This window comes from Crocuta crocuta, unplaced genomic scaffold, assembly GCF_008692635.1.
Source record: "Crocuta crocuta isolate KB4526 unplaced genomic scaffold, BGI_CrCroc_1.0 scaffold682, whole genome shotgun sequence".
In the NCBI taxonomy this organism is placed as follows: Eukaryota; Metazoa; Chordata; class Mammalia; order Carnivora; family Hyaenidae; genus Crocuta; species Crocuta crocuta.
The window spans coordinates 90,317-102,094 of record NW_027533277.1 but is presented as its reverse complement, the minus strand read 5'-3'; the positions used below and the strand labels follow the sequence as shown (position 1 = coordinate 102,094).

The window sequence follows — 11,778 nt, the reverse complement described above, 5'->3', positions numbered from 1 at the left end:
AGGGTTTCAGAAGCAAGGGCTAGAAGTGGGGAAAGGGGGGCCCCGGGCTGCTGGGAACCCCCGGCTCCGCCTCTGAGCTGCCTTCAGGAATCCTTTCTCTTGACCTGAAGAAGAGAAGGTTGGAGGGGTGGCCAGAAGTCGGGGGTGGTGGGAATCGAGCCGAAGCGGGGTGGTAGGGCTCCTTATAACGTCCTTTGGGTTTGCAGGGAAGCCCAGCTCCTCCTTCCCTGCGTGGCTGTCCCACTGTGATCCCAGGGGCAAGTGTGTCTTTGAGGCACGTGGCCGGACCCCTGTGGTCTACTGTCCACCTCTGGTGCTAGCAAGGTCACTGGCTACTCATGGCTCTGATGCTGTGTTTCAAGTGACACCTCCAGCCCGACCCCCCCGTCCTGCCCGCCTCCTCACCTTGGCCATCAGCACAAGGACGCTGACCAGCACGGCGTACAGGCTGGCCTTCCCCAGCAGGATCTCATAGACCAGGGTGGCCGACACGACCCCCTGCTGATAGGACACTGTGGGCAAGAAGCAAGAGCACATAGCTACCTGTGAGCAAGTGCCCCTGGCTCCTGCCCCCTCCCCGGGGTCCAGGGGTCCTTCGGGCTCGGGTTCCGGGGAGACACAGAGGAAGCAGAGAAGAGGGCCACTCACCCGAAGTGAGGCCGCAGTCTGAAAGACAAAAGGGGGAGGGAAATGGATGAGAGACTCCATCTACTAAGGCAGATGAAAAGCTGCTAAGTTGGGCCCACGGGGCTTGGACACTCAGGGCCCCAGCGGCAAGGCTCCGCGGGGCTAAGGATGCCAGGGAGGAATGAGCCCCAGGGGCCCGTTCACCCTCACAGTGGGCTTTGGTCTTCCCGCTCTGCCCCCCACCCCCGCTTTCTGCATCCAGTCTTTGTGGTCTTCTTCCTGGATCCCCCCTGTCTGTGCCCCACTCACTCCCTGCCCATCCCCCACCCCCCAGGCCCGCTCACCTGCTTTGCCCCAGGTGTCGGCACTGACGTTCTGGGTGACGGGTTTGGCCTTGGAGTAGTCCCACTGGTCTTCCTTCCCCAGCCCGTGGAACTGGACTTGGCAGCGGAAGTGGTTGCGAGGGTTGTGCCAGAAGGTGGCCGAGACCCTCAGCCGGCTGCTCAGGCAGTAGTTGGAGCTGTTCACGTTGGGCTGTTCCTTGTAGGGCTCAGGGTCCGTGCTCACCCCGTCGTGTACCTCCTTCCCGTTCACCCACCAGCTCAGCTCCACGTGGTCGGGGTAGAAGCCTGTGGCCAGGCACACGAGCGTGGCCTTCCGGGTCCGGGAGATCTCTGCTTCTGATGGCTCAAACACCGTGACCTTGGGAGGCCTCACCTTTCTCAGGTCCTCTGCAAGGGAAGAGGGGTTGGGGCCAGGCCTGCTCTGAGAGCTGTCTGGGTTTGGAAGGGACAGTGTGTGTGTGTGTGTGTGTGTGTGTGTGTGTGTGTGTGTGTGTGAGACAGAGAGGGAGACAGAGACAGAGAGAGACAGAGAGAGAGAGCTGGAAATGGGGTCATCCTAAAGCACAATTATGGAGTTGTGGGTCCTACGTGTTTGGGAGTCACTATCTTCTGTTTTATTCTCCCTCAACTTTGTGACTTTTTTCTCATTTCCTGCATGGGTGCACACTGCCAACTCTCTGGGGTCCCTAAGGTAGCAGCGGGTCCCGATTCCCTTGGCTGTCTATGCAGAGTCTCTTAAACAGGGCCTTGTTCCCTATCTATCAAAAGATTGTATCTGTCTATTTTTCTTCCCCATTCAATGTCCTCTTCGCTGTGTGACTATCTATTCTTTTAGACTGAGAAGCAGCTTTAGGGGAGTTGAATGAGACCTGATTGTGAGGCGGAGGATTCTCACTAGCAACATGATCCTGGGAACTGAATCCACTTTTTCTAATTATCATTGTTCTCTTGTACAAGGGGTATGCGTGTCCATTTGGTGGGGGGGGGAGGGGGGCGGTACTAGAATTAGTCTTTGTTGCCTAGAAGAGACACCATCCTGTTGAGTCTGACTATACCTTTTTCTAAATGCTTCTTTTCCCAACTCACTTTTTTCCTTTTCTTTCCTTCTTTCCTTCTTTCCTTCTTTCTTTCTTTCTTTCTTTCTTTCTTTCTTTCTTTCTTTCTTTCTTCCTTTCTTCCTTTCTTCCTTTCTTCCTTTCTTCCTTTCTTTCTTTCCTTTCTTGGCATATAATCTGCTTTGAGGAGCCAAGAAGTCTCTGGCTCTTACCTTATCAGATGTTCTACATTTGCTGCATTTACACTGGGCACATGGGGTGTGTGGTAGCCTGCCCGGATGGCTGTAATCCATGAAAGACATTGCTCATGGGTTGAACCCTTTTTTCCTTCTAATGCCCAGCAAGCCTCCCCGACAGCTTTGGAAATCCTAGTTCAGAGCCAAGCTTTACATTTTTAAAAGCGGCAAAATCTTGCTGGGTATGAACAAATTCCAAAGCCCAACGGCCATTTCATCAGAGCATTCATGTTGTAAAGTCCTGGGCGCTTTTACATGCCTGACAGATAGGGGAGAATTCCTGGAGTCATTGGAAGCCATGACCTCATGTAAAGACACGGAGGGATGAAAGAAAATACATCCATCTTTTACGCTTCCTTTTTTCCCCTTTTTTGGCCAGAATGGACTATGCCCGCTATCTGGCTCTATATTGGCTAGAGGAATGATATTTTGGAGCAGAAATGTGGGAAATCCAGATGTCTTCACTTTATCCAAAATCGAAAAATATTTCTAATGGGAAAATCGAGACAGAGGTTGGGAAAAAAGCCAAGCTCTGTGACACGTGATGATGAACACCAGGAGCAGAAAGGATGACCACCATAAGGCGAGCCTTTTATAAAGATCTCCATAGAAGCTAGTCCCTAATAATTTAACACCCCAGGAGGCTGGCACTGTTACCCCCATTTTCTACATCTCAGAGATTCTGAGAATTCCACTTTCTGAAATTCCACTTTCTGATTGTCTGAGCACACCCCCCCCATCTATCCCTTGAACCCAGGCATTTTGAACCTCAATAATTTGTACTTTCCAATTATTACACTCGCCGACATGTGCTCCCCTCCGCAGGACAGAGTCTGCTACAGCCATCCAGCCTGTAGGACCACGCATCCCATTCTTCCGGTCTCGTCTCTATTCCCAGCCCAGACTCATCCCATCCATGCCCTACCCTCTGTATGTCCTTTCCTCCGGAACATGCCAGGGGTGTGTTAGTGTTTTGTGATGGGTCCCTGACCCTTCCATCGCAGCACAGGTCCTGAGGTTTGAGAAATGGGGCCTCAGTCTCTTTTCTTTGTACCTTATCTGTTACCAAGGTGGCCTAGGTTTCCAGTTTTAACAGAGGTATTCCAGACCGATCTCCTCTGATCTGGCCAAGCACTATGTCCCTCAGACAGCCCCTGCGGCTTTAATGACACTGCGACGAGACTTCTGACCCCCCAGGGCTCAGAAACACCCCTCTAACCCTAGCCTTGCCAGTCTACACCCCAGCTTCCGTGCCTCTGAAGCCCTAGATCACTTCAGGAAGACACGCATGGATCTTTGGAAACTGGTGGAGATGAAAAAGGACAATGAAGGCGAGGGCGGAGTTCTGAGCAGGTGGAAGGCATTAGAAGACAGACCCATTCACCCAAATGGAGTCGACCATGAAGGACTGGAGTTCGCTCAGGAGGGAAAACGGAGAAGATCGGACTCAGATGGAGAAGGGAGAGTGAGTCAACACACCCCTAAAAAAGGAGAAGGCGTCCCGGAGAATGAGAAAAAGAACAGCAAGAAAACACAAAGCCCCAAGACTAAGTCTACTCCAGAGGGTCTGAGAGAAGACCGCCGAGCAGCCAGAGACACTCCTGGAGGGTCCTTCCCACCCTGTCTCCTTCCTGGACCGATCGGTCACACACAGGCACCCCCAGCCCGGAGCGCAACCCCATACCTGTCACGGTGAGCCTGGTGCCCATCCCAAAGTGGAGGGGCGAGTTATAGGAGCACAGCGGCGGGCAGCCATGGTAAAACCTGGGGAGGCAGTGTCCTGCCCAAGGGCAACACTAGCTCCCAGGGAGCGGACTCTGCCACCTTCTTTGCCTGGATGTGCCGCTTTGGACCAGAGGGGTCCCATTAGGAGGAGGTCCAGGCATGTGATGGGGAAAGAGGAGGAAGCTCAGGATGGGCGCAGGCACACACGTGAGAAGGAAGAATGACCGAGGAAACAGCAAAGAGGTAACATGAAGGACTGAAGACTCAGGGAGGAGAAATAGAGGGTCCAGCCGGGTCACGCCAAGAGCAGTGGCGGCCACAGCTCCCTGGAGAAGCTCCCCAGGGATCGGAGCGTTTACCTGACCCCCGACAACCAGGGCTGTGGGGAGAGACAGGGTCCCCTGGTCCCAGGGACACCGGCTCTGCCACCCCGGTCCTGCTCCTTACCTAAGACAGAGAGCCGAGTCCCATCTCCAAAGTACTGTGCCTGGTTGCTCCACAGCAGAGCAAGAGTGTGGCAAACCCAGAACTGCTGCTCTGAGCCCTTTCCTTCCAGAAGCCAGCTTCCACCCAAACTCCTGGGGACTCGTGCAACCACCCTGCTCACCCTCACTCTCTGTGCCTCTTCCCTGCTGCGTCTCCCTCCCTAACCTGTCCTTGGAGTCCTCCTGGGACTGTATTCTTCGGACACATTACCCCCCAGGGAGGCCGCTTACTTACCCAAGACAGAGAGCTTGGATCCACTTGCGAAAAATTGTCTCTCATTGTTACACAACACAGCAGGCTGGTAGGAAAACTGCCTGCCTGCGTCCAATTCCTGCCTTCCCGAGTGTACCTGCCCTTTCTCTTCTCCTTTTCCTTAGCAGGATTTTGGCACTGGGCGGCGGAGAGGGACGAGTGTGCAGCCTGAAGTGCTGTGGTCAGGGGACCAATCTGACCCCCACCCCTTTCTCCCATGTCTCTCTCTTTTCTGAGCAAGGGAGGAAAACAAACAGCAGGATGCAGCTAGCTCTAAGGCCAGAGGGTTCCCATCTACCATGGCCATGACGGGGTGCCCTCTTGGAGACAGGGGGTAGACAAGGAAAGCCCAAGAGGAGACGACTTGCCTCCCAGCACGGGGACCCAGACTTGGCACGGCCAGTCTGTGAAATTACTAGAGATGGAAGCTGTCCCCTCCCGATTGCATCAAGATAAGAGTTCAGATCTTTCTGGTAAAAATGTGCTTTAAGCTAAGTCCCCAGAATGGAGGCTCCATCGGGACCCCTGCCCCTCCTTGGAGGTTCCCAGCCCTCCAGCCTTGACGAGCTTACCTACAACAGTGAGCCGGCTCCCTTCCCCAAAATACAGGGTGTCTCCATAGCACAGCGTCCCAGGTCTACTTCAGAACCTCCCCCTGTCTGCTGAGCTCCGCTGGGATTCAGGGACAGATTGGGGTGTTCACTGCTCGCAGAGATAACAGCCCTACGTCGCATATTCCCCACTCCCTTCCAGAGCTTGCCCACGTGCATGGGCAGTCAGAAAAAAGGAGACAGTGTGGCCTCCTATGAAATCCAGAGCAAGGGAAGGTATGAAGCCCCTACAGAAAGTTCCAGTCAGTGAGGGAGGTAGACCACCACCAGGGCTCATTGATTGCCTTCTGGGCTTTCTCGAGATTTCCTCTGGCAGGTAACTGCTCAGAAGAGGCAGCACTGTCTCCTCTCTCTCTTCTGCCAGAAGCACTGAGGCTCAGCTCTGAGTTCACAGGGGACCCCCGGTGGCTGCGTGGATTGATCCTGACCCGGACCCTCCTAGTCTTGATTCCCAGATGACATCTCCTTGACCAGGACCCGGGAGCTGGGTGATCCCTTTCCTCCCACATTTTCTGGGATAGAATCCTCCCCATCACACTCCGCCTGGAGTCCCCATCGCCTTACCGACAACTGTCAGCTTGGTCCCTGGGCCGAAGGTATAATCATAGCACAGCAGAATACCGCCACTCTAAAATGGACACTTTGGACCTGCTTTCCCCTGTGAGGGGCTTGGAAAGACCCAGAGTATATCTCACCTATAACTGTGAGCCTGGTGCCTGCTCCAAAGAAAACTTCAGTGTTCACACAGTGACACCAGGCAAGGAGGCAAACGCATTTGAGGCGTGGAAAGAAGAAGGGGCCGGAGTTGGTGTTTGGAGGATTCTGGGATAAAAAAAATCCCCTCCTGTGTTTTACATATTGCATAGAACATTTTCAACTCTGACTCTCGGAGTCACAGAGCATGACCAGAGTCTATCCAGAGGATTCTACGCTACTTTCTCTATTTTTTCTGAGGGTCCATTAAAATGATGTGGGTCTGGAGAGAAAGGCAGGGTCCTAGAGCCCGTGACCATGGCCATGGAGAGTGGGGACATATCTGGCTTCTTTCTTTGTAGACTGGGTCACCTCCCATGCACCTTCCCATTGACCTTGCCCCAGGTTCTGTGGGGCTTGGGATGAAAGAATCTCCTTGAGTCCTTCACCCGAGGGGCCCCTGAGGCATTCTTCATGCATCTGGGCTCTGCCTGGAAGCTTCAGTCTGGGACCAAGCCTGTTCTTATCCATGGCCTTGGCTTGGCAGGTGAACAGGGGTGAGGCAGAGGCCTTCTGACCTGAAACACCCTCCGGCCTGTGACTGAGGAAAGAAGTGGAGAGACTGTGAGTTGGGATGGACAGAAAGGTTTTTGTAAAGCTTCCCTGTAGAGTTGAATCACCGTGGCCCCCCTGTCCCCACAATGTTACAGCTTTGTACAAAAAAAGGCCCCTCCCCTGGTTCTGCCCATCAGAGCCTGGAAGAAACCACCAGAGTAGCTGCTCCTTCAAGGGCATTGGAGGGCAGGTCAGTGACATCACTCCCTCTGGTGCGAGGTGGAGGCAGGGGCGCAGATCAGGCCGGGGAGGGGCTCCTCCCCGCCCCCATGCCCTTCCTTCTGGACGTTCTTGGCTCCTCAGAGCTGTGTTTCTTTGCAAGGCTGGCTGCCTCAGGGGCTGGTTTTCCCCGGTTTCCGCCCCTCTGCCAGCTGTCGTCACTGTGGGGACCCACCCTCCCAAGAAGCAACAGCCCCCTTTCTGCCCAGGGCCTGCCCAAGGCTGTGTCACTCAGAGGCCACATCTTTCATCTGGGAATGGGATCCCTCAATACTCAGACCCTTTGGCCCACCTCGGAACCTCTAGGGTGGTCTGGAGGGGAACTGACCTTGAGCTACATTGCAAGGGGGGTTGGTGGTAGGGGTGGAGCGAGAGGGGTGTGCAGGGCTCCCTATGTAGACCCAAAACAACAGCTCTAGCATATTTCCAAGCTCGTGGGGGCGTGGGAGGGCTCCTCTGTGTTGTCAGCCACGCTTCTTCCCCTGGACTTCAGATGTCCCAATCAGGAAAAGGGAGCTGGGGACATGGATGTGGAGAGCCACATGCTTAAAGCCGCAGGGATACGCAAATGCAATCATGGTCACAGCCTTCCCGTCTTTCCCCTGAGGGGCAGACACATTTAAGTTGCTGGTAGATGTTTCATTTTCCTGCACAAGATGACCTTGAAATTTAACCTCCAGTTGAGTGGTCCGGATCTTATTTCACTCAATGGTGCTTCCTTTTATTGCCTTTCAAACTATGAAGTTTCAAACTATCAAAACCTAGAAGAATAAAAAAAGAGACCAAATTTCACTCCATAATGATGACACACTTCCGTGGAAAAATATACACAAAATCCAAAGAGAAATCACAAAAGGGGAAGAACATTTGCAATCTTCCTCATGAGGGCTGATCACCCCAGTATATGGTGAACTCCTAGAAATCAGTTAGAAACTAATCCAGCAGCACAATAAAAATGGCAAAGAACAGATGGTTCAGAGAAAAAGAAACGCAAATGGTGCTTCTCCGTAGGAAAAAAATCTCGCAAACAAAAACTGCATTGAAGTATCTCTGTTCACCAATGTGTCTGACAAAATTGATTTAGGGAAGACATTCTATTAGCTGGTGTGTGGCGGGATGTACATTTCTACACATAAAAGGATACAACCTAAGTGGGGGCCAATTTGGAAATATCTACGAAAATTACAAATGCATTTACTTTTTCACCTGGAAATCCCACATCTGGGAGTTTATCCTGTAGTTAATCTTACAGACAAAAAATGCTTGTAAAATATTTGCATTATCTGGAGATAGCAAAGAGATTGGGGAAAGACCAGTGCCCTTCAGGAGGGACTGAATAAATGATCTGTGATACATCCACAAAATGGAATATTACTCATTGCTAAGAAAACAATACACATGTTTCATTGCTACAGAAAGCTCTCTAAGATATGTTGTTAACTGGAGAAAAAGCAAGTTGCAGATTAGCATTCCGGTAGTTAGCTTTTGTCCAGCAAAGGGGGGAAACAAGAATTCTACATCTGTTTGCTTGCTTCTGCATAAAGATCCACTAAAATGATACAAAAGAAACTGATCAAAGTAAATGCCTGCTAAGAATGACTGGAGGAAACAGAAACAAGGTAGAAATAAAAGTAACATTTTTCAGTCTCAACTTTATTGTATTGTTTCAATTTTTGAGTCAGAAAACAATATGATCTCTTGAAAATAAAACTTTAAAAATTTTAAGAAAATACAAAGATGGGGCTCCTGGGTGGCTCAGTCGGTTAAGCCTCGGACTTCGGCTCAGGTCATGATCTCACAGTTCGTGGGTTCGAGCCCTACATCGGGCTCTGTGCTGACAGCCAGCTCAGAGCCTAGAGCCTGCTTCAGATTCTGTCTCCCTCTCTCTCTGGCCCTCCCCTGCTTACGCTGTCTCTCTCTCTCTCTCTCTCTCAAAAATAAATAAAACATTAAAATAAGAGAAAATACAAAGAAAGCATTGCTTAAGTAATATTTGGAAATGTGCTACTTTAAAAAAAAAAACTACTTGTGTAATTTACAAAGTCATTGTTTTTTCCAAAGAAGATCAGTTTACCTGAGAAGGTGTGTTACAGTCCTGACTTTACTTATTGGGTTCCCAATCCCTCAGGAAGCTTGTAAAAAATGCATATTTCTGAGTAGTCCTCAGGATATTTTATGTTAAAAATCTCTAGTATTGTGATTACTGATAATGTATTTAAGTAAACAATCAAACACAAAATCACCCTGGATGTTTCTATTTCAGTACGGCACTTGGGATGCACTGCATGTCCCCTGAGAAGGAAAAGGGCAGGTGCCAGCCGTGAAGAATGTCAGAGTGCTATCTGGTGGTGTCACAAGCTGGGTACAATAGCATGGCCCTTAGAATTTAGGGAAAAAAGGAAAAGAGAGGCAGTTTGTGCATTGTACTCATGAACAGCGGTGGATCTCACAACGCTCTGCCAAGAAACTGAATAAAAGGTCATGGACGGTCTTTATCAAGTGGAAAATGGCAAGTTTTCTTCTTTATTTCGTTCCCACATTGAAAAACCCTTTCGTCAGTGTAATGATTTATTTTGATCTATTTCCATTTCCCTGTTTTATTTGCCTCTTTTGCTTATCAGTAGTATATCCTCTAAGTAAGTTTCCTGTTGACCATCTAGCTGGGGACCCTCAACCAGACTGGCCTTACAAAGAATGCCACTCTGCCTTGGTATTTGCTGCTCAGTCATGCTGTCAATATGCATACATGCGCATGAAGCTTTTTTTTTTTTAAAGGTTTATTTCTTTTGGAGAGAGTAAGAGAAAGTGTGAGCGAGTGGGGGAGGAGCAGAGAGAGAGGGGGTAGAGAATCTCAAGCAGGCTCCGCTCTGTTAGTGCAGATCCTGATGCAGGGCTTCATCTCACAAATCACAAGATAATGACCTGAGCTGAAGTCAAGAATCCAGTGCCTAACTGAGGTGTCCCATAGCTTTATCCCCCCCTGTGAGAGGAGTTTAGCTGGTATTGCAGGTGTCCAGGAGGGATCATTCATCACCTTGGTCAGCAGGGGGCAACCTTTCCTTATTTATTTTAGACCAAAGTCATTGCCATCTCAGCGCGGCCACTTGGGGGCGTGAGANGGAAACTGGGTTACCTGCCTGTCTTTCTCAAGGCTGAGGTGTGGGAAAGAGATAAACAAATTGCATCTCACACGTGCATAATTCTTGAAACTTTTCAAGTGCATTCCTAGATTCATTTAAACTCCAAATGCGTCTCCTGATTTCCTCAGATGAAATTGAAATCTGAAGAGGGTAAAAGAGTTGCCCTAAGTCATGCATAATGAAGTGACAGAGCTGGCACAGACACCCAGTCCTCCCTGCTGGGGCCACTGCAGGCTACTGAGGGAAGCCTACCTCCTGGAGCCAGACCGCCTGGACGCCCACTCACCCAGGCCCTCTTCTTATGCCTGTGAGGCCCTGGGCTAGTTACCCAGTCCCTTTAATAATAATACCACCTGCCTTATGGAGTTCTTGAGAGACCTAAATCAGATAACACACATAAAGCTTTATTATGGTGCCTAAAGAAAGTTAGTAAACATGTTAGGGACTATTGTCTTCACCGAGAGCGCTGGCTTAAGGATACCCCTCCTGCATTGCATCTCAAGCGTTAGCATGCATCAGAAGGCCTTGGAAGTCTTGTAAAAATGCAAGAGGCTGGGCTCCGTCTCAGAATTTCTGACTCAGGAGATCTGGGAGGGGCGCTGGAATTTGCACTTCTCCTAAATTCCCAGGTGATTCTGGTGCCGCTGGTCCCAGGGTCCAGCATGGAGAACCATTGTTCTGGAAGATTCTTTCTTTCTTCTGTACATTTCCCTCCAGTCCTAGCTCATACTTTAATCATTCAACCACTGGGTGCCTATTATATTGTAGACGGTGTTTAATCACTAGATGTGCCAGGATGAGTAAGACAAGATTACTTGCCCAAGGAGCTCACCATTCATTGAATGCCAAGGAGATGCATCCACAGTTACTAGGCAGCATGAGCAGGACTGACCACTGTACGCAAGCAGCAGCAGGAGGAGGAGGACTCCTTGCTCAGACCCCAGGGCCAACAGGGCCAGCACTGGGCAGGGGGAAGAAGTTCCCAGGGCAGGAGGAGTCAGAAATGACTTTCCTGAAGAGGGTGAAGGGGCAGGTGGGAAGGGCATCAAGCCAGATGGACCAGTAACACGCAGAGCTAGAGGTGAGAGGTCCGTGGCTTGTCGGAGGAGCCACTGGGATTTCTAAGCACCTGAGCAGAGACAGAGAGGAGAGGAGTGGAGAGAGATGGAGGATGGAAATGTAGGCGGGGCGAGGATGAAGGAACCGCCCATCTGCAGGATGAAGCGCTCAGGTTCTATTTTAGAGGCTGTGGGAGGTCAGGGGCCTGTGTCACGCGCAGGACCTCTGTGACCAGTGCCGGAAGATGGCCAGGGACCGGAGCCCCCGTGAAGTGCAGGGAGGCAGGGAATGGCCTGGAAGGCTGTGGAAGAGCAGAGCCCGTGGCCAGGCAGCATCTCAGACCCCAGCAGCAGCGGGAGACATGGTGAGGAGGGTAGAGAGAGCACAGGCTTCTGGGGCCAGGCTAATGAGGAGCCCAAGTCCGGATTTCCCATCCGCTGGACGAGGGACCTGGAAAGCTAACAACCTTCCCCGAGCCTTTGCTTTCTTGTCTGTATCACTGGCGTAATCACCATGACAGAGGCAAGAAGGGACCAGATGTAAAAATGTTTGTAAAGCGCCCGGTGTGGTAGACACGTATTGGTATCGTTACAGGGGATGAGTAAGAGGCAGATCTCTCCAGAGTGTGGGGGCTGTCGTCTCCCTTAGACACAGCGGCAGGTTACGGGCCGAGGGTCCAGTGTGGCCTTTTGCTCCCGGGAAGCAGCACAACCTGG

The 11,778-nt window shown here is 51.1% G+C and overlaps 1 gene segment (V, D, J or C); it reads right to left on the bottom strand.

The window, feature by feature from the left end:
* Positions 1-6: 6 nt before the first annotated feature.
* LOC144218074 (T cell receptor beta constant 1-like) lies at positions 7-6,355 on the bottom strand. The segment is given in 6 exon segments: positions 7-104; positions 406-512; positions 649-666; positions 972-1,358; positions 5,901-5,964; positions 6,272-6,355. Coding segments are annotated over 6 exon segments (681 nt in total).
* Between the last annotated feature and the right edge of the window lie 5,423 nt (positions 6,356-11,778).